This window comes from Bison bison, unplaced genomic scaffold (assembly GCF_000754665.1).
Source record: "Bison bison bison isolate TAMUID 2011002044 unplaced genomic scaffold, Bison_UMD1.0 scf7180017864160, whole genome shotgun sequence".
Taxonomy (NCBI): domain Eukaryota; kingdom Metazoa; phylum Chordata; class Mammalia; order Artiodactyla; family Bovidae; genus Bison; species Bison bison.
This window is the reverse complement of record NW_011494732.1, coordinates 4,497,496-4,519,319: the sequence shown is the minus strand read 5'-3', so window position 1 is coordinate 4,519,319 and position 21,824 is coordinate 4,497,496. Positions and strand designations below refer to the sequence as shown.

The 21,824-nt window shown below is 52.2% G+C and overlaps 1 protein-coding gene across 1 annotated transcript in view; it reads right to left on the bottom strand.

Moving 5' to 3' along the window:
• The window catches only part of NCOR2 (nuclear receptor corepressor 2), a 205,428-nt gene that overhangs the window by 129,186 nt on the left and 54,418 nt on the right, over positions 1-21,824 (bottom strand). The window contains 3 exon segments of the mRNA XM_010841409.1: positions 1,011-1,067; positions 10,339-10,452; positions 14,865-15,044. Of these exon segments, the coding sequence (XP_010839711.1) occupies positions 1,011-1,067; positions 10,339-10,452; positions 14,865-15,044 (351 nt within the window).

Below are 21,824 nucleotides of genomic sequence, written 5' to 3'. Positions count from 1 at the left end.
GGCCGGTGAGCCTTTACCGCGCAAGACTTCATTGGTCCCTCATCAAGATCCACAGCGTCCCCATTTCACAGGTGAGAAAACCGAGTCCTTTTCCCAAGGCCACGCGGCAAACGCAAGGTGGGGCCAAGTTTAAAATTAGGCTCCGAACGCATAAAACTTCATTTCCGCCCCCCAGCCAGTACACACACGCAGAGACCCCCGCGCCATCCAGCAGGCGGGTCCCCCGTGCTGTGCCCCCATCTCTGCACCCACCCGCGCCATGGGACAGTGGTCCCGGGCAGGCGGGAGCTCTGGCCATCTCTCCCAGGACTCCAAAGCCACCGGCCGGGAGTTTCCGCGCTCCCGTGCTTCCTATCCTTGGTGACACAGAGGGTGACAGGTGCCTGAGAGAGGAGAGGCCTGGTCTGCTTCCTGTCTCTGCTGCCAACGTGGCATCTTCCCATCAGCAAAATGGCACTGACAGTGGTAACAATAACAGCAACAACTAATGCTCCACCCTCACTGTCTAAGGGGTGGAGTGTTCAGGGCGTCACAAAAAGGTGCATGGCTCAGCTTCACTAATGGGTACGTGCGATCATTCATCCCAGTTTACAGATGAGGAAACAAGGCACAGAGAGGTTAAGACACCTGCTCAGGGTCACACAGCTATGAAGTTACAGACCTGCGAGTTGAACCCAGATCACCTGGCCCAGAGCACGGGCTTTCTGTGACCAGCTAGACCACACGGGTTGGACTCCAACTGGTCAATCTTGCAGCTCGACTGGCCGGGCTTGGGAACAGAGTTGGAGGGCTGACACACCCCCACCTCGCACCCAGTGCGGCCCGGCCCACCTGCCCACTGTTATCTGCCTGTCCCTCTTATCAGAGAGTGGATTTCCTGCCTCCTCCAGAGGACAGGGCAGTTTGGCAGCAGACAACTTCCTCCTTGCCTCCACACCCACCTGCTGCCCCGTCCACCTCTCCAGCTACCCCCCGCTTCCCAGAGCACCCCACCCTGTTCCCCAGCTCACCAGCTCCACCTGGGGCCCCAGGCCTTCCAGAATCCGATGTGCAGCCTCGGCCTTCTTCTGCAGGGGGACGGAGAAGAGGAAGAATTAAAAAAAAAAAAAAAGACACCCAAGGCACGCGCGCGCGCGCGCACACACACACACACACACACACACACAGACAGAGAACAGAGTATAAATAGAGGCCTCCTCCTGGAACACCAAGCAGCTGCCCAGCCCAGCACGCCCATCCAGGCCCCAGGGGCGGGGGTGGGGGGCGGGGAAGGTCCCCCTCGCCAGCCCTCCCTGGGCTGGAGACCAACACAGAGAGGCCTGAGCATCCCCACAGCAGCCCTGGCAAGCCCGCCAAGTTTCGATTCGAACAAACACACCCTGTTCTCTGGTGCCGGCTCCCCTGAAGCCCCCAGCTCGACGCGCTCCCCCCCACCAGGGCCCAGAGTGGGCACAGATCCCCGGCCAGGCCTCGAGATGCCTTCCTCTGCCTTGGAAGCCTGGAAGCCGGCTGAGTGTCTCCAATTACCTCGGAGCTGGTGCCACCAGTGAGGGGGGAGGAGGCGGGGGAGAGAGGGCGAGATAGAGGCACGGGGAAGATACCCTTTCTAGGATTCTTCTATTTCACAATCATGTGACTATTTCTGAGCTGCCCTGGGGCTCGCTGCCTCCCTCCCCACTCACAACTCGGGACTTATTAGGAAAATAGGAATGTATGGCAGAAAGGGCTAGGTGACTGCGAATTCAACAGGCTGGACCCTGACCATAAGAGTGGACGTTGTGTCCGTGCCAGGCCCAGTTCTGGGACCACAAGGCCCACTTGGCTGGGCAGGCTGGAGGATGGGGTGGGCACAGAGCTGGGAAAGGTGGCTTCAGAAGATGTCTCTATCAGATGGAAAGAGGGGTGCCCACAGTGCACATGTTGAGAGACCTGAGACCTTCCCGTGACCCAGGACAGGCTGGGTGCTTACGACTCAGCCCGACTCAGGGAGACCAGCCAGGACTTGGCGTGGACTGGCAGGACAGGCCAAGCAACTCACCATTATCAGATTGAAAGCCTCCCCCAGTGATCCCCCAATCCAGACCCACCATACAGGGGTGACCCAGAGCCCCGGAGGACATAGCTATCAACAGAACTGGAGGCCCAGGTGTCACAGCAGGGAGGGGGCGTGCTGAGGACCAGCCTCACCAGCCCCAACCCCCGTGCCAGAGGGCAGGTATGTAGGTGGGCTCAAGCTGGCACCGAGGACGGCTCTGCCTAGAGCCCTGGGCCCAGCCCACCCAAGAACAAGCCATGATCTCGGCCTCCTTTATGCAAAGCCAGAACCCTGAGAGCAGCAGCCTCAGAGTGTGGCTGGGGGCCAGAAAATCTTCCGGGGGGGTGGTGCAGATGATTATCGTTAATGATGGCCATTTTATTGAGAACCTACTATGAGTCAAGCTTTGGGTACACGGCATGCATTAGCAGTATCTGAATCACACATAACACGGAGTCAGGGAGATAGAAATATCCCCATTTTACAGATGATGAAACTGAGGCACAGGAAAATAGTATAAGACGTCTTTCTTCTGATCTCCAGGCTCCAAGAAGGGAGAAAGACAGGAGCTGGTCCTATCCAGGGCCTCCCCTAGACTTAGGTCCCGCATCTTCTTTGAGTTGTGGCAGGTACCAGTCTGGCAGTCACTGCAGACCACCCCAGCCCTGGTCACATCACAAAGCCAGAAACTGTCAGCCATGGGGGACCAAAGATGGAAGAATTCCCTAGCTGGACCAGAAGGACTGGGTATAGGGTGGCGAGAGGACAGGGTCGCTTCCACAAACATTTGGGCAGCCACTCTGTGTTAAGCACCACGGCCTGAAACAAAATGAATAATATCAGCCTCTGTCTGCAAAAAAGCGAGGCTAGTGAGCAGTTAGTCATGAGCAGTGATGGCAGGTTAGTACGCTCAGGCAGGAAAGGTACGTGAGGTATATGAGGGAGTCATTAAGTGGGTCAGAGTCACTCTCTCCAGAAAGGTAAAAGGAGGGATACACAGTCGGGGTTTTGAGGAATGAATAGGAGTTTATGTGTATTCATGAGGCTCTGTGGAGATGGGCAACTGCCCATTGAGACAAAGAGGTGACGTCAAACACAGGAAGGGCAGGGCTGGAGAGACTGGGACACTGGAACTGCCACATCACATCCCTGGGCCCGGGTCTCAGATCCGGGACCCATACGGGGGCTCAGGAAGCCTGTGTCCTATGAACCACAGAGGATACCATCTTCTACCACATCCTGTCTCGGGAACACAAGCACCTGGACAGGGGCCTTCCTGCAGCCCCTGCAGAAGAGAGCAGCGAAGAGACCCTTCCCGACCTTCCAAAGCCACAGGGAGTCCAGGTGACGAGGCACAGCCCAGGGCAGCCAACTCTTGTCACACAGCTGGTGTGAGAGCACCTTTGCTCCCTAACAGGCCTTCCCCCAGGCTCTGCACTGAAGCCCTGAGTGGCCCTGGGGCCTTTTTAAGACAACTCAATTTCCAAAAGGTCGCGCGGGGAAAAGAAAATGACATGACATCTTTAGGACCGTCATGGAGCAGTCCTAAAGATGCCGCAATGCTGGAACACGGGACAGCAGGGTGGTCAAGAGCAAGGCCACACAGGAAGCCGGACTGGGCTCTGATCCACTTGCCAGCTGTGTGGTCCTGGACAAGTTCCTTCACCGCCTCTGAGCCTCAGTTTCCTCATCTACGAAATGGGGACAAGAGCAGCACCGCCCCATGCAGCTGTTGAGAGAATTAAATGAACCAACACACATTCCAAGCTAAACTCAATCAGGATCTGGCATGTGGGGAGCGCTAGGTAAGGGCTAGCTGTTATTACTGCTGTCAACAATAACGACAAGGCCACAGCTCACACCAGGTGACCCCCTACACGTGCCAGGCCTGGATCCCTTGTAAGCCCTGTCCATTTGGATTCCTGCAGGTACGCATGGCAGAAGCTTCTAGCATCAGCCTCCTTTACACACAAGGAAGCCGAGGCTGGGGTCACGCAGCTCAAGTAGCCGGTAAAGGATGGGACAGGCAGGCCCTGAGCCGGCACCCCACCTCCTCATGTCTTCCTGGGGGGGCTTCTTCCACCTCATGCTACACATCGCGGCTCCCAGGCTCTCTGGTCTGGTTTGCAGGGGCGGGGATGTGGGGGCAGAGGGGACGGGCTGCCATTGGGAATCTGCTTGGTGGTTTCCAGCGAGCTAGGGCAGTCAGGATGCAAGTGGATGTCCCGCCTACTGGGCCCCTCCCCCAGGTGGGCATGGCTTTCGAGAAACACACAGCTGTCCATCAGGGACCCACATCTGGGAGTCCGCTGTGCTTTAACCCTCAGCAAGTCACTTCAGCCCCAGACGGGCTGACTCAAACACATGTGTATCCACACAGTCATCCCACTGGAACACATACACGTGCACAGACATACAAATGCATAGGAATCACATGCCCCGCACATGCTAAGCCACACACAGGCACACACACATACACACACAGCCCTCAGTAGGTCTGCCCACGTAAACAAATAAGCACATACATGTGTGGGGTACAAGTGCACACGTGTCCCCTGCAAGGTGGCTCCAACACACAATTTGCACACATGAAAACAACTGTCCACTGTTACACATGTACTCACACACATGTACACATGAACCGCTCCCCCAAAACACACACACACAGAGTCCCAGTTCTTGGGCAGGAGGGCCACAGCCTCACCCTGACCAGACCCCTGGCCAGCCCCCCGCCCCTTGAAGCCCCCATTCTAGCTCCTCCAGTCTGAGCTCCAAGCCTCACCCTTCTCTTCTGCAGAAAGAAGGCAGCACCCAGGAAGTCTGGGACCCCCGCACCCCACTCTAGGCTGCACCACCCTCCCCTCCATACCTGGCAAGTGCTGCAGCATTTCAGGGGAGCAGTTACCCCTCCCCCAAGGCTCAGCTTCCTCATCTGTAGCTGCAGCCTAAAGACCCCGTCCAGAACCTTTCCAGGTGCAGGACAGAAGTGACCGAGTGCTGAGGTAGAATTCATGGGCTCGTGTTAACTCAAGAGCACAGCACTCCCTACATGCACAGGAATCTGGAGGAAGCCTTGGACTCCAGGGCTAGTTATGATGGACAGACACAGAGGCAGAGGCGGGACTCAGCCTGGGACACCCGTATCACAACTCGAGTGGGAGGGGAGTCTGAAGCTGGGCATTGGGTGCCTGGACTCCCAAAATACTCTACAAAACGCTACACATTCTTGGTTATTACTGATACAATTATTCATCTTTGTCCGGCTTAGTCCTAACCATACTGTATACACACTTTACTAGAAAGATGCTTAAAATCTAAGACAAAAAAGAACTTGGTTCTTACTCTCTGATTTCCTCCTCATCCCTTAGCAATCGGAGGGCCCTGCCTCCATGAATTCTGCCTCCTCACCATCTTCAGAAAGGACTGTCATCCTCTCCACTGGAACTGTCCTTCTACCTTTTCCCAGCGGTGCCCATTTGTGCAGACGTAGCTCAAGTCACCTCTAGGAAGTCTGCCTGGATTGCCCACTGCCCTGAACTTCTACAATACTAGCACCATGCAAATTGTCTCTTATTTGTATAAGGGTGTGTAAACATCCTTTGCTAGTGCTGTGTGTGTGTCTGTTGTACCCAAACTCAAAGTGTGAGCCTCTTCCCACACCCACCAGACCTCTACCTCCAGCCCCTACACATGCCCTCTGAAGGTCAAAGGAGAACCCAGCCCCTCTGTGAGCCTCCACATGTGCTGCAGCCCCCACAGAAGGCACTCCTCAGGTTGGCGGCCCACCCACGGCTTCCAAGAAGCCTCTCCCAATCCCGGCCCTGCCCCGCCCTGCCCGTTCCTGCCCCTTGGGGCCTGCAGCAACCCTGCCTCCTGCTCTGCCATCTGCAAGCACCTGCCTGGCCCCGCCCACATAGGCAGCTCCCCCAACGAACGCTGGCGCCTCGTCCATGAATGGATAATGAACCCGAGTCCAGTCTGCAGAAGAGCTAGGCAGGCTCTGCGCCGCAGGAAGCCGCATTTTCCAGCCGGCGTGGCTTTTAAAGATAGACCCTTGTGTCCGCCTCTCAGAGGAACCCGCAGAGAAGGAAGGAGGATTAAAATTTAATCTGATTGATTCCCCCAAGGGGTAGTAAGTCCTGACTGCTCCTGCCCACCCGGCCTCCAGCCCTTGAGGCTTGGCCCAGGTAGGGGCACCCCCGCCAACCTTCACTGGGGACACAGGCCAGTCCCACCCAAAACTAGAGGACTCTTTGTGGGGAGAGTCTCCCACCTCTCTGGCATTCATTCATCTGTTCAACAGATACTTAATAAGCACCTACTACTGTGTGCCAGGCGCTGGAGATATAGCTCGGAAAAAAAGAATCCTCGCCCCCATGGAGCTTCTAATTCACAATAAACAAACAAAATATAAATTATGTCCAGTGGCGACAATTAAAGCTAGGGAGAGGAGGTGCTGATGGGTTTTCAGGATTAAACAGAGGGTCAAAATGGACCTTGGCCAAAAAGGGGACATTTGAGCAAACAGCTGAAGGAGTGAGAGAGAGACAGCCCAACGGGGAAAAAGGAGCTCCAGGCAGAGGATGCGGTCAGTGCAAAGGCCCTGAGGCAGAAGCATGCCTGAGTGTTCAAGGACGTCCAAGGGTCTGAGGCGGGAGCAAGGGGTGGGGTAGATGAAAGGAAAGAAAGAGGGACTGGCACAAGGACGGGCAAATTCTTCAGGCCCACGGTGTGCCTGAGGGGTAGGGGATGGGGGGGCGGTGAGGAGTGGTTGCAATACGTGAACCGTGAATGTCCAGATGTTCAAGCTGGTTTTAGAAAAGGCAGAGGAACCAGAGATCAAATTGCCAATATCCGCTGGATCATCGAAAAAGCAAGAGAGTTCCAGAAAAACATCTATTTCTGCTTTATTGACTATGCCAAAGCCTTTGACTGTGTGGATCACAATAAACTGTGGAAAACTCTGAAAGAGATGGGAATACCAGACCACCTGACCTGCCTCTTGAGAAATCTGTATGCAGGTCAGGAAGCAACAGTTAGAACTGGACATGGAACGGAGTGGTTCCCAATAGGAAAAGGAGTCCGTCAAGGCTGTATATTGTCACCCTGCTTATTTAACTTCTATGCAGAGTACATCATGAGAAACGCTGGGCTGGAAGAAGCACAGCTGAAATCAAGATTGCTGGGAGAAATATCAATAACCTCAGATATGCAGATGACACCACCCTTATGGCAGAAAGTGAAGAGGAACTAAAGAGCCTCTTGATGAAAGTGAAAGAGGAGAGTGAAAAAGTTGGCTTAAAGCTCAACATTCAGAAAATGAAGATCATGGCATCTGGTCCCATCACTTCATGGGAAATAGATAGGGAAACAGTGTCAGACTTTATTTTTGGGGGCTTCAAAATCACTGCAGATGGTGATTGCAGCTATGAAATTAAAAGATGCTTACTCCTTGGAAGGCAAGTTATGATCAACCTAGATAACATATTAAAAAGCAGAGACATTACTTTGCCAACAAAGGTCCGTCTAGTCAAGGCTATGGTTTTTCCTGTGGTCATGTATGGATGTGAGAGTTGGACTGTGAAGAAAGCTGAGCACCAAAGAACTGATGCTTTTGAACTGTGGTGTTGGAGAAGACTCTTGAGAGTCCCTTGGACTGCAAGGAGATCCAACCAGTCCATTCTGAAGGAGATCAGCCCTGGGATTTCTTTGGAAGGAATGATGCTAAAGCTGAAACTCCAGTACTTTGGCCACCTCATGCGAAGAGTTGACTCATTGGAAAAGACTCTGATGCTGGGAGGGATTGGGGGCAGGAGGAGAAGGGGACGACAGAGGATGAGATGGCTGGATGGCATCGCCGACTTGACGGACATGAGTTTGAGTAAACTCCAGGAGTTGGTGATGGACAGGGTCACAAAGAGTCAGACATGACTGAGCGACTGAACTGAACTCATAATTCCTCCATCAGAAAGCCACTGTGAGTGGGGCAGGAGGCCAGGGTCCCTGCTGCACCCCAGTGCCTGAAACAGTGGCAGGCCCAGAGCAGATGCTCAGTTACACAGCTGGTGAATGAGTGAGTAAATGAATGAATGAACAGGACGAGCGTGATGCATCCAGAGCACCTGAACTTGCCAGGCAGGGGACTGCTCTCAGAAGCTCAGGATCTAGGGTTTGAGGCCCAGTCTGCCACTCACTACCTGTAAGGCCTTGGGGAAATTACCCAGAGTTTCTGTTTCCTCATCTGAAAATATGGAGTCGGGGGCTGGGGAAAGGCCAGTGTCTTTCCCCTACTGTCAGGACCCCATCAGGATGAAATTAGCATAAATGGGCATAAAGTCCCCAGCCTGAGGTGCTGTTGGGGTGAAGAGAGGACAATACCACCTGAGGATCAGGGGGGCCTGGGGGTGACAGCTCTAGGAGCTCTGCCTTTGCCCCCTTTGCCACAGGCTCCTGGAGCCAATTCATTCTTGGTTCTGATCCCCAGCCTCAAAACTCACTTGCTGTGCAACCCCAGGTAGGTCACTTTCCCTCTCTGAGCCATGGTTTCTTTATGAGTAAAACAGAGAATAATGGTACGTATCTTATGCAGGTCTGGAGAGAATTCAGTGAAATCATGCAAAATGTAAACAAATACAAGAATAAAAGAACAATGACCATAGCAATTAATAGCCCCAGCTTAGCACCTACATGGTGGCAGACACTATTCCAAGGATACTACATAATGAACTTATTTAATCCCCACACCTTGGTACAAGGTAGGTGCTATAATTATCATCATTTCACTGGTGAGGAGGATGGGTTACAGGGAGGCTTAAGAAATATGCCCAAGGTCACAGAGCCAGAAAATAGAGAGATGAGATCGAACCTAGGATATCTGGCTAAAGTACACACAGCTGCTTTAGTTCTCCTATCATTGTGATGGTTATTGGTTAATTGGATGGGAAGCCAGGGTGTGAGAGGTGACCAGCCCTGACAGGCCTGGCACACAGTTCCCAGGCTCCCAGCAAGTTCAGTATCATCCTGCATCTATTGCAGTTTCAAGAGGTGATGGCGTAGCCAAACCAGTTGATCCAATAGTTTCCTGCCTGGAGCTACAGCCACAGGCACCAACCACATGTTTCCAGGCTCTAGAGTTAGCCATCCAAGCCATGGGACACCATGGACTCTCCAGCGCCTGCCTGGACCCTAAGCATTGATCCAGCAGCCAGGGGCAAATCGCATAGCACAGACAGCTGGGAAGCACGGCCAGGAGCCAAGGACAGGAGCCGGGGGGAATCAAAGGAGTCCATCTGTCACACTTCACTGTATGACCACAGACAAGAAACAATCCCTCTCTGGGCCTCAGTTTCCTCTCCTGTAAAATCAAGGAGGAGACTCAACATCCACAGGCCCTGAGCACATTTGAAAAGAGTCAACTGCAAATCACTGAAGCTGAGCTCTTAGTGGTTTGACTGGAGAAAATGGGGAGCTCACCACCTCACCAGATAACAGATTCCACTTCAGTGCAGCTTCAGCCTGGGGGTTCAGCCCCCTGTGAAACACTCTACTTTGGGTACCCTGAGCCCCTTCCCCTTCAGACACCCAACAGCTGCCCTCCAAAGATCCCTAGGAGGCTCCACAGTCTGCTACAGACTCTATGTTCAACCATCCCAACAGCCCTTTCCAGGGCTCAGTGTAAACAGAGGCCAGTGTCGACAAATAATGCCCTGGGATCTGACAGCTCACGGGTTCAAATCTCAAGCCCACCACTTCCCAGCTGTGTGACTTTAGACCAGTCACTTAATGTCTCTGGGCCTCAGTTTCTCCCTGTGTTAATTGGAAACAATCACCATACCTACTCTCTGACGACTGCTATGTAAAAAAACTTTGCACATCACCTGAAAAGAAGGAGCTGTTCAACTAATGTTACTGTTATGACAAATAATATTACTACTGTCTTTGCATTACAGGAATTTCTTCTGAGTACCTAAGTGATTACCCATCCCCCCCCATTGATCAATTGACCCCTGAAGCTCTCCCATGACCTAACGCCTGCATTTTCATTTGCATCCCACAGGCCAGCCACGGTCCAAACCACAGCCACACCAAGATGGGTCTCCAGTGACCACCCCGTCCCCCTCCTACTCACAAACCCAGATCTGTGGGAAGGTGGTCACAGGGATGCCCATTTCACAGATGGGAATACTGAGGCCCCAGCAGACAGTCAGATCCTTCACAGTGACACCTGCCTCCCACCTGGTGGCCAGCACAGGGCAAGCAAGAAAAGGTGGGGCAGGGGCTATGAAGGATAGGATGGGGCATACCCGGTTCTCGTCGTAGATGATCTGTACCAGGCTGCGATGCTTAGACTCGATGGGCGGTGGTGACACGGGCTTCTCGGGCTCTGGCGGCTTGGCGGCCTCCTCTTCCAGCTGTTGCTGTGGGGAGCGGGGAGAGTGTAGCGGTGAGCACGCCGGCAGGCGGAAGGAGAGGCAGCTCCCCCAACAGCGGGGGCGGCTCCTCGTTCAGCCAGGCTGGTGGCCCCACACAGGAAGTCAGGCTGCTAACCATTTCCTCTGAGTCACCCGCAGGGACTCCAAGCCTTGGAGAGGCCCCAGCTCCCACAGGGAAGGGCCCGACCAGGGCTGGCTCCAGACTCTGCTGCCAGCCTACCTGGGTGTAAGTTCAGCCTTGGTGATTTACCAGCTAGGTGAGTATTAGCAAGCAGTTTAACCGCGCTGTGCCTCCGTTTTCTCATCTGTAAAGTGGGACTCATGGCCGTGCCTCCTGGATGAGTTAATTTATGTACAGTCAGACTGGGGGCTCACTGAAGGTGCCCCATTATCCATCATTACCAACACAGGCACCGTCATCCTCAGGAGAGGCTATGGAGACTCTGGAGCCAAACTGTCCATACTGGAACCCTATTTCTACAACAGTAAGTCTCCTACATATGAACCTTTGAGTTGCAAACTTTCAAAGATGCAAGCATGCCCCTGTATGCCAGCTGTTGTAATGTAATTACTGTAATTTTCAAGGTCCTGTAAGATTACAGATGGTTATTTTCTGTGTTTGTTTTTCATGTATTATTTGTGTGAAAAGTATTATGAACCTATTACAGTACAGTGCTATATACCCGATTGTGTTAGTTGGGTACCCAGGCTAACTGTTGGTTGAGAGTTAGTTGCTCATAGTCACTCAGTCATGTCCAACTCTCTGAGACCCCGTCGACTGTAGCCTGCCAGGCTCCTCTGTCCATGAAATTCTCCAGGCCAGAACACCGGAGTGGGTAGCCATTCCCTTCTCCAGGGGACCAAATCCAGGTCTCCCACGTTGCAGGCAGATTCTTTACTGTCTGAGCCACTAAGGAAGCCCAAGAAAACTGGAATAGGTAGCCTATCCCTACTCCAGAGGATCTTCCCAACCCAGGGATTGATCCAGGGTCTCTTGCATTGCAGGCAGATTCTTTACCAGCTGAGCTACCAGGGAAGCCTGTGTAACTTTGTTGGATTAAGGTACAAATTGGACTTAGGAATGTGCTTTTGGAATGGAACTCATTCATATGCAGCAGGCTTAACTGTATTTACTTGCTGTGTAACCTTGAGAAGTTGCTGAACTCCCCCAAGCCTCACTTTTCTCATCTGGAAAATGGGGATAATAAAAGGTTTTATCCTAGAGAGTTGATGTGAGGATTAAATGAGCTGGTGCACACCAAGCACTCAGCACCTAATGAGCAGCTTCTCATCATCACTATTATCATTGTCATCTGCCCTGTGGTCTTCATACTGGACCGTCCTCCTCCAAACACCATAAAAGACATCCCTGCATGCTGTTATCTGCTTTATACCAAAAGGGCAAAGCAAAAACCAGAGAGTTTAAGACACTGGCCCAAGGTCACACAGGAGGCCAATGCCCAGGGAATACAATCTGACAGGGCATCTTTGAGGGAGATGAGAACACTGTTCTTTGCTCATATGGCTCACACACCCTGCCCATGACCATGAAGCAAACCATTATGAACTCAAAAATACAGCCAAGAGGGGGGCCATGCAGAAAGTCTGAAGCCAGGCTGGTTGAGCCAAGCTGCCTCAGTCCCACAGTGACCCCTGGTGGTGGCTTTCAGAAGGACAACCAGCCCTCAGAAAAACATTGAAATCCCTCCAAAAAGTGTGAAAGAAACCACGCCAAGAAATGGAAGGCATGCATAGCCGGGAAGAAGATTCTCACCAATCAGTGAAGGGGACCCTCCCCGAGACACTAAAAATTAAACACAGAGTTACTGTAGGACCTAGAAATTTCATCCCTAGATACAGACCCAAAGAACTGAAAACAGGTGCTCAAACAGAAACATGAACACAAAAGCTCACAGCAGCACTCCTCATGATAGTCAAAAGGTGGAGGCAACCTAAATGTCCGCCAACTGATGAACGCATAAACGACTGTGGACCATGGATCCGTACAGCGGCATACTGGCCACACAGGGAATGAGGCCGGCAGAGGCTGCAACAGGGATGAATCTTGAAGACATGATACCGAGTGAAGGATGCCAGACAAGAGGCCACATGGTATTTGGTTCATTTACAGGAAATGTCCAGACAAATCCGCAGAGACAGAAAGCAGGTTAATAGCTGGTGGGGCAGGGAGAGGGGAGTGGCTGCTAGTGTGCACAGGGGTCTTCTTTGGGGATCATGAAAATGTCTTGGAACTAGATAGAATGGTCCTCGTACAATGCTGTGAACGGACTAAATGCCGCTGAACTGTTCATGTTACAAAGAGTCATTTTATGTTTTGTGAATTTTATTTAAAAAAGAAAAATGCCAAAATGGAATTTTTTTTTTTTTAATCTGACTATCGAGGGCTGCCCTGGGCCACCTGGCTTGCAGCCTTAGTCACAAATGTGTGCACATGGCCTGTAGCTTCAGCCTTACCCCAAAGCCAGGCCTGGGGGACCTAAGGCCCAGCACTCCGCTGGCCTTGGCATAACTGCTGACTCCAACCAGGGCCCGGCCTCCCCACATGGCGTGTTGCTGTCCTGGAAACCCACCCACTTCCCTCAGTAGGCCAAGCCTCACTGACTGGCCAGGTTGCCGGACCATCCTCAGGTGCCCCCAGGCGAGCGACAGTCCCGAGGTCTCTTGGAATCAATGCTCCCCTCCCCCTGTATAACTTTCAAAGCCTGTCACACTGCCCTAAACTGGCCACCAGGAAGCGTCTCTCACCAGCCTTCCTTCCACTGCCTATGGTGGCCAGAATGAGTCCTTGGATCCGTCATGGAGCTCATGCATCCTTACCTGGAGGGAATCAGGTGTGACCCTGCTTCCCCCAGGGTCAAGACAGGTGTTACACTGATTCAATCCACAGTTTTCAAGGAGCACCTACTCTGTGCCAGTGTTGCTAGGAGCACAGCAGGGAACAGGAGATAAGAACCCTGCTTTTGGACTTCCCTGGTGGTCCAGTGGTTGAGAATCTGCCTGCTAACGCAGGAGACATGGGTTCAATCCCTGCTCCAGGAAGATTTCCCATGCCGTGGAGCAACTAAGCATCAGGCACCACAACTACTGAAGCCCGCGCACCCAAAGCCTGTGCTCTGCAGCGAGAGAAGCCAGTGCACTGAGAAACGTGCACACAACTAGAGTGGCCTCCCGTTCACTGCAGCTAGACAGAGCCTGAGCACAGCAGCAAAGACCCAGCACAATCGAACACTGAATTAAATAAATAAATACAAGTTTAAAAAAAAAGAACCCGGCTTTTACGCTGTAGTCATGAGAAGACCACAATGTCACAAAACAAACTACACGTCTATAATGGTGACACCATTCAGCAGGGTGACGAGATTGGCAAACTCCCTATAAAGGCCCAGAAAGTAAATATCTTGGGCTTTGCTGGCCACACAGTCTCTTTTGTGACCACCCAGCTCTGCGGTTGAATCATAGAAGCAGCCACAGACGATGTGTAAACAATTGGATGTGGCTGTGTGCCAATAAGGCTTTATTTACAAAAATAAGCATTGAGCCACATCTGGCTGGATTTGCTGACCCCCAGGAGAAAGAATGGGTGGTGATGAGAACTCCTATAAAGGTCGGGGGGGGTCTCCTCTGTGGAGGGAACATCTGAGCAGACACCTGAAGATGCCAGAGAGAGAAGCAGAAGAGCCAAGAAAAAGTAAAAATAAAATTATAAAATTAATCTTATTATTCTTTATGTCAACTTTTCCTTGATTTCAATGACAATGATGACTTCTTTTCATCACGTGACTCTGTCCCTTCCTCACAACCCTAAGAGGTAGTGTCATGTCTGTGCCCATTTTACAGACAAGCAAACTGAGGCTCAGAGAGGTGAACGCTCTGAGGCAGAGGTAGGAGGTCCAGCTCATCCCGATTCCAGAGCCAGGGCCAGAATCATGTGAAATTTTCCTTTACATTATAGATGAGGAAAGGGAGGCACAGAAAATCAACTGTCCACCCCACAGCTGTTCATTCCTGTGCCACCCAGGACAGTAGCCACATTTGGTTATCCAAGTGTACAGCTCATTTAATTCAAATTAAACTAAATTAAATATTCAGTTCCTCACCTGCACTAGGCCCATTTCGAAGGCTCAACAGTCACATGTGGGTAGTGGCTACCATTTTGGACAAGGCAGATTCAGAACATTTCCATTAGCAAGTTCCAATAGGCAGCACCGCACAAAACAGCTCTGCTGTCCAATAAACATAAAGGGCGTAAAAATGAGTCGGCACACAGGCCGTGCTCACCATACACTAACAACTGCAACTCCTACTATGTTATCTGCTCAGCTGCAGCTGCTGCTGGATCGGAAACTGAGACCCACCATTCCCCCACCCACCCACACCTGCTTCTTCTTCAGTTTGGAGATCTGCTGCTCCACCATGGTGATCTCCCGGTCCACCCGGTCCATGTTCTGGATCAGCTCCTCCTTGGAGAGCCGTGGAGGTACCAGCTCCAGCTCAGGGTCAGCATGCGGAGGGCTGGGAGGAGACACCGGCTCCAGCTTGCCTGTCAGGCTGCGGTCCTGCAGAGGAGGAAAAAAATAGGCATGGGCTCAGGACAGGAGGCACCCACCCCCCAAATACACTGAACGTTTCCAGCCATGACTTCAGGTACCAACACATCCGGCATCGGTTGTGCCGGCCCCCACATCCCAGACACAAGGTTGCTCACTGATCCCACCTCCCTGCCTTTCCCTCACTGGTCCCCTGCCAGATGCTCCCTCCCTGGCCTTCTCCAGAGTTCAGATCCTTTCTTCTATCTTCCTACAGGCAAGTTTTCCAAGCCTCCCTGCAAGGCCTCCCTCTTCCCTTTCCCCATCACACACCTCTCTCCTACCCTGTTACCCTGCCTGTGTCCTCCCTTCAGATCAAACTCCTCGAGAACTGGCCTCAAAACCCACAACCTCCAAACACCCAGGGCCTGGCCTCAGTTGACCCTCCAGGAACACTTATTCACGATTCTCAGTCCAAATGAGCAAGTTACAGAATATCATACACACTACAAATCTGGTTTTGTAGAAGATATACACAAACACAAGAAAACTATAAGAATGGGAAACGGAGATGTCAAAAGTATTTACTGGGGAAGTGGGAGAAAAAGGGGATATTTTCACTTTCCTTTTTGTAAGCTGAGGTATTACTTGCCTTTACAGTGTTACATTAGTTTCTGTGGTACAATGAAGTGAATCAGCTATATCTATCTATCTATCTATCTATCTATCCCCTCCTTCTTGGACCTCCCTCTCACCTCCACCCCACACCCCACCCCTCTAGGTCACCAAAAAGCACAGAGTTGAGCTCCCTGTACTGCACAATAGGTTGCCACTAGTTATCTCTTTCACACATGCTAGTATACATATGTCAATCCTAATCTCCCAATTCATCCCACCCTCCTTCCTACCTCTTCTTTTTATTTACCAGTGTTTTTCTGCTTTTCCTTCACTGAGTGTTACTCTGTGTAATGAAGTCATTTTCCAAAATGTGCTAAAAAAAAAAAAGAAACAAAACAAAACAAAAAATACACCTTGGGAATTCCCTGGTGGCCCAGTGGTTAGGACTTCACTTTCACTGCCGAGGGCCTGGGTTCAATCCCTGGTCAGGGAAATAAAATCCCACAAGCCACACGGTGTGGCCAAAAATAAAAACAAAACAAAAATGTGTTAAGCAAACAAGGGAGTCAGTGGCTCCATTCCACCAGTCAAAGTTTTGTTGAGCATCCAAGGTTGCTGGGAGCACAGTGAGGAGGAAGTAAAATAAAACCCAGTCCTTGACCCCAGAGCACTCACCTATGTGGCCCTGGGTTCAAATCCCCACCCAGGATCTTCGTGACCACAAGCATATCACCTGCCTCCGTTTCCTCATCTGTACAATGGGACCATTCTCACTTTCTGGCTGCTGTGAGGCTTGAATGAGTACCTATGTGCAGAGGGCTCAGCTCAGAGCCTGGCACACTCTCAGGGCTCCACAGGCACTGGCTGGAGCCGTCCTCCCCAAAACCTGGCCCCCGCCCTGTACCATCCTCAAGGCCAAGCCAGCAGCTGTGACAGAGGAAGCCCCAGGAGTAGCTCCGGGAGGCTGCCTCCCCACCCCCACAGCAGCTGCAGCCGGAGGACAGAGGACACATTATTCGGAGGGACAACTGCAGCCCCAGGGCTGCCAAGCGCCACCCTCCCCTCACCCCCTCAGCTCGAGTTGAGCAGAGGCTGTGCCATCTTATGTGTGAGTCAGTTGCTCACTCGTGTTTGACTCGTTGCGACGCTATGGACTGTAGCCCGCTAGGCTCCTCTGTCCATGGGATTCTCCAGGTAAGAATACTGAAGGGGTTGCCATTCTCTTCTCCAGGGGATCTTCCCGATCCAGGAATTGAACCCAGGTCTCCTGCATTGCAGGCGGATTCTTTACCATCTGAGCCACCAGGGAAGCCCTCTGGTGCCATCTTAAGTCCACCCTTTCTGTCCTTGGAGTCTCGGTCCTACACACACAGACCCCACTGAAGCCCACAGAGCCCAAGGGTCTGGGGATCACTCTGGCCTTATCATTTCCATCTGAGATGTGGGGGAGAGCAGGTGTGGAGACTCTCAGATCCTCCACACACCCAGAACCCTTGGGGAAAAGGCAGAAGAGGCCCCAAGTCCTTCAACAGGGCCGAATGTGGCCCTGACATGGCTCTGATGTGGCCCTCCATGCTCCTCAGGGACACCCAGGAAACCGAACCAGGCATTCCACTCAGCACACCCTACCCCTCAACTCTGACTGTGGTTCTCCTGGGGGCTGCCACTGCATCCCCATAGCACAGATGAGGGGGCAAGGAACTAGCAGGCACAGATCTGGCATGGCTCTAAGCCAGCAGTCAGCACACTTTCTGTACACAGCCAGGTGTAAAAATACTTCAGTCTTTGCAGAGCAGACAGTCTGTGCTCCAACCACTCACTCATCATTGCAGTGGGAAAGCAGCCAAAGACAAGACACTCAGGAATGGGCATGGCTGGGTGTCAATAAAACTTTATTTACAAACCCAAGCTGAGGGCCAGGATTGGAGCTTACTATGCTCTTAACTCACATAGTTGTCACAGCCCACACGGGAAGTGGAAGTACAGGTTTCCCCATTTTCCAGATGAAACTAAAGATCCAGTGAGGTTCAATGACATGCCTGAGGTCACCAGTCACAAAGTGATAGAGCTTTGGCTTGGAGGGCTCAGGATAGGAGAGACAAGGCCTCAATCAGAACTCTCCAGAAGCAGGCAGAGCACGCAACCAGGTGGCAGGGGCTCCTACAGCAGAAACAAGGTCCCCACCACACATTCATTCATCTCTCAGAACCATGTGGCTGGGCAGGAAAGCCAGAGCGAGTCCCTTCCAGGGTCCACGACTCCCTGATATTAGAAGCAAAGCTGTGCACGGAATTAAACAACCTCTAGAGAAATACTCAGAAAGGGTGTGTGTGTGTGTGTGTGTGTGTAACTGCTCCCCAGTAGGAGGGATGAGCTGGGGGACACAGGGACTGCAGGCATCTGACCCCACAGATGCCAAACCAGAAGCCGCTCACGTACCCTGGCAACTCCAGGCCTTTGTACCAGCTGTGCCCTCTCAGGACTCTACCTGTGTGCCACCTCATATCAGACTCACCATCCATGCCCCCACACCCAACCCTTATCTGAGCTTCGCCCCTTCCCTCTGTGCGCCACAGCACTTGGCTGGTCTCCCCCAATAGCCTCAATCATTTCTCAGCATTCTTGAGATGAAAGGTTTTGGTGACATGGTTCCCAGAGCCCAGTCCTATTACCTGCTGTAGGAAACATCTCTCCTGCCTTGCTCTGATCTTCCACCAGGACCAAGAAGGAAGGGAGAGGAGCAGGGTGAGAACAAGAACTGTGGACAGGAGGCTTTCGGTGCCAGGACCCCCCGCAACAGTTCATCTAATTCAGGGATGATTCTCAAAATGACATGAGCAAGACTGGTGGTCCAGTGGTAAAGAATCTGCCTTCCAACACAGGGGACTTGGATTCCATCCCTGGTCGGGGAAGTAAGAGCCCACGTGCCTCAGGGCAACTAAGCCTGCACACCGCAACTACAGAAGCCTACACGCTGCAATAAAGAGCACACGCTGCAACACAGAGCCCAGGCAGCCAGATAAAGAAATAAAAAATTGTAAATAAAATGTCATGAGGGAAAAGATTTCCGTCCCCAAAGCTGACAAGGGCGGCAGAGGGGTCGGATGAAGCAGTTGGCAATGACCAGGAACTACTGGAAAAGTTGTTGGAAACTTTTTCTTAAAGTCTTGATGGGGAAAAGCTGTCTTCTTCAATGGTTTCTTCCTCAAGGTGCGGGCTTGGCTTTTATTCTCAGCAAAACTGCACCGGGCCCATGAACTGACAAAGTGTGGTCTCTCCATATAATAGAATATGATTCAGCCATAAAAACGAGTGCCGTACAGACCCATGGTACAACACAGACGAACCTTAAGAACATGACGCTGAATGAGAGGAGCCAGACATAAAACACATATCGGATGATCCCATTGATATGAAGTATCCAAAACTCGTACATCCATAGAGACAGAAAGCCGATGGGTGGTTGCCAGGGGCTGGGGAGGAGGAAGTGGCTGTTGATGGGTCACGGTTTCTTTCTGGGATGATGAAAAGTTCTCTGGAACTAGGCAGAGATGGTGCACAACTCCGTGAATGTACTAAATGCCACTGATTTGCTCACTTCAACCTGCTTAATTTCATATTATGTGAATTTCACCTCCATCTGACTAGAAGATGCACACCAGAGGGCAAAGAGTGCTTTCTGTGGTGCTGAGTTTTCCAGGAATGGGACTGGGGGAGCCTGGCTACTGGGCCTCCAGATGGTTCTCCCGGTGGCGGCTAGCCTTCATTTCAGTCCAAACCCGCAGGAGGAAAATAACAATCCAATACCTTTACCAGTCGCTAGGTAGCAGTTGGCACCATTTTCCCCGTCAGATGCCCTTGGCGTAAAAATTCAGGCCAACGTGGAACAGAAAAGCTCATTATGTAAAATTACAGACACAGAGGTAAGCAAAAGCCTTGAGGGCTGGAGAGGACCCCGTGGGGCTCCCCCGTCCTCCGTCTCGGACCCAGGAAAGGGCAGGGCCAGGCTCGGGCACCCACAGTCCACTCCTCCAGTCACCACGATGGATTCCAGGACAGGCAGGGGCTTACTCAAAGGCAGAGAGATAAATAGTTCTTGTCTGGAAATGTGGAAACACAGGGAAAGCTCTTTTTGTTGACCTTGAATGTGGGAAGAGGAAGGCCTGGAATCTCAAATTGCCTTCTTGTTAACAAGACCACATGCAAGATGGCAGAGCCAAGAAACGGACAGAGACAGGAACCCAGGGACATGTCACCTCGATCAAGCTGTGCCTGAAGCCAACAATGCTGGGATTTCAGTTATATGAGCCAGGACTCCTGCTTAAGCCAGGTTTGTGTGGGTTTTCTGTCCCTTTCAGCCAACGGGGCCCCAACGGACAAAGAGACTTTCAGAAATGGTGCTGTTTGTGATGATTCTAATGTCCCCAGAACCAAGTCTGGTGAAGTTCAAAGGAAGCCTCTGATGCCACAGGACTCCAGAGGCTTGAGGGCAGGGAAGCATTATAAAACAGAACATTTTTATATGAAAAAGGAACACAGCCGGAGGGGAAGGGAGCAGTGCTGTTTAAAAAAAACAAAAAACAAAAAACCCATCAAATTCCTATCTCACGCATCCAGCTAAATTCCACACAACAGACGCAAAAAACATCTGAACTCCTTCAGAGTTGTGTTTCTCCCCTGGCTTCTTCCCTTGCCCAAAATGCGCTCATACTTTCCAAATGCTCTTAACAGCCCGGAGCAATTACAGGAGTTGGTCCAGCCAGGCCCCAACACTGGGCCCATCACTCCCCCACACCCATGAGGTCCAGGAAGGGAAGAAACAGACAGAGACAGAGAGAGGAGCAGAGACACACAGATACACACACACATCCAGGCAGAGAGAGACAGAGAGACAGAGACAGAAGCAGAGACTGAGAAAGACTCACAGAAGGAGAGGAAGCACCCTGGGGCACTCTAAGAAGCAGAGGGATAAGCAGAAGGACTCACAGAGCCCCTGTCAGGCCCAGAGACCCTCAGAAGGACCCGCAGGCCTGAGGGCTTGGAGCCCAGTTCTGCAGAGCCATAAGGCAGGCAGCAGAGGCCTGATAGGGGCTGACCAGAGACCCGCACCAGCCAATTCTCCAGGCAGAGACAGATGTGAGCACAGGGGCATGGCCCACTCAGGGCTTTGGTCCCTCTGGGAGGACATCAAGCCTCCCTGGTTATGGCGCTGTGTCCCCCGCCACATGCACCCCGCTCCCCTACTCCCCAAGACCCTCTTCAGGGAATAGCTTTTCCAACAGCAACATCCCTCCCAGGAGGCTGAGGGGTCTCGGAATCTAAGAGGAGGATGCCAGCAAGGGGATGGCAGGATGGCAGGCTCGAAGGGCCAGAGGGACAGCCCAAGGCGGGGATAGCATCCTGGGCAGACCTGGGCCACGTGGGCTTCAGGGCCCACTTCCCACATTCCAGTGACTGCCGGCGAGTGGCTCTCTCAGCCTGGGGTCCCCTATATAAAAGGTGATTATAGGAACTTCCCAAGTGGTCCAGCAGCTAAGACTCTGTGCTCCCAGTGCAGGGGGCGTGAATCCAATCCCTAGTCAGGGAATTAGACCCCACATACTGAAACTAACGATCCCACATGCCACAACTAAGACCCAGCGCAGCCCAGTAAAAATATATACATTTTAAAAAGATGATCACAGATCAGTCTTCATCCAACTGCGATGGCACAATGGAATTGACAGTCAGATGTACCCGGCCCACAGGCAGAGACCCCAGCCATGTTAGTTTATCATCATCATCATGACCAACCCAGGAACCCCGTTTCCTGCCAGTCCCCCTACTAAAGAACCTGCGTCAGCCTGAAATCTCACTATTCAATCCCATCCAGTGTCAGGCAGAGAAGAAGATCCAGCAGGTCCGAGTGGACCACCTCCCTCCCCTGGACTGGCTCCCAGTCCCCACCCACCCCACTGAGGCTGCAGTAAGAAGAGCCCTGACCTCACTCAGCAGCTGGGCAGCCGTTAATGAGCTAACGTGTGTCCCCGCGGTCCTGAAAGACCATGACGACACCACTCAGCACGTGCAGAAAGGACATCCATCGTGCAGCCGGCCAAGGACAAGTGTGTCACCTGGCCACGGTCCCTGCTGCACCCTAGGCAGTGGCAGGGAAATGACAGCCTCTGAGGCAGCGGGCGGACCCCGGGGGAC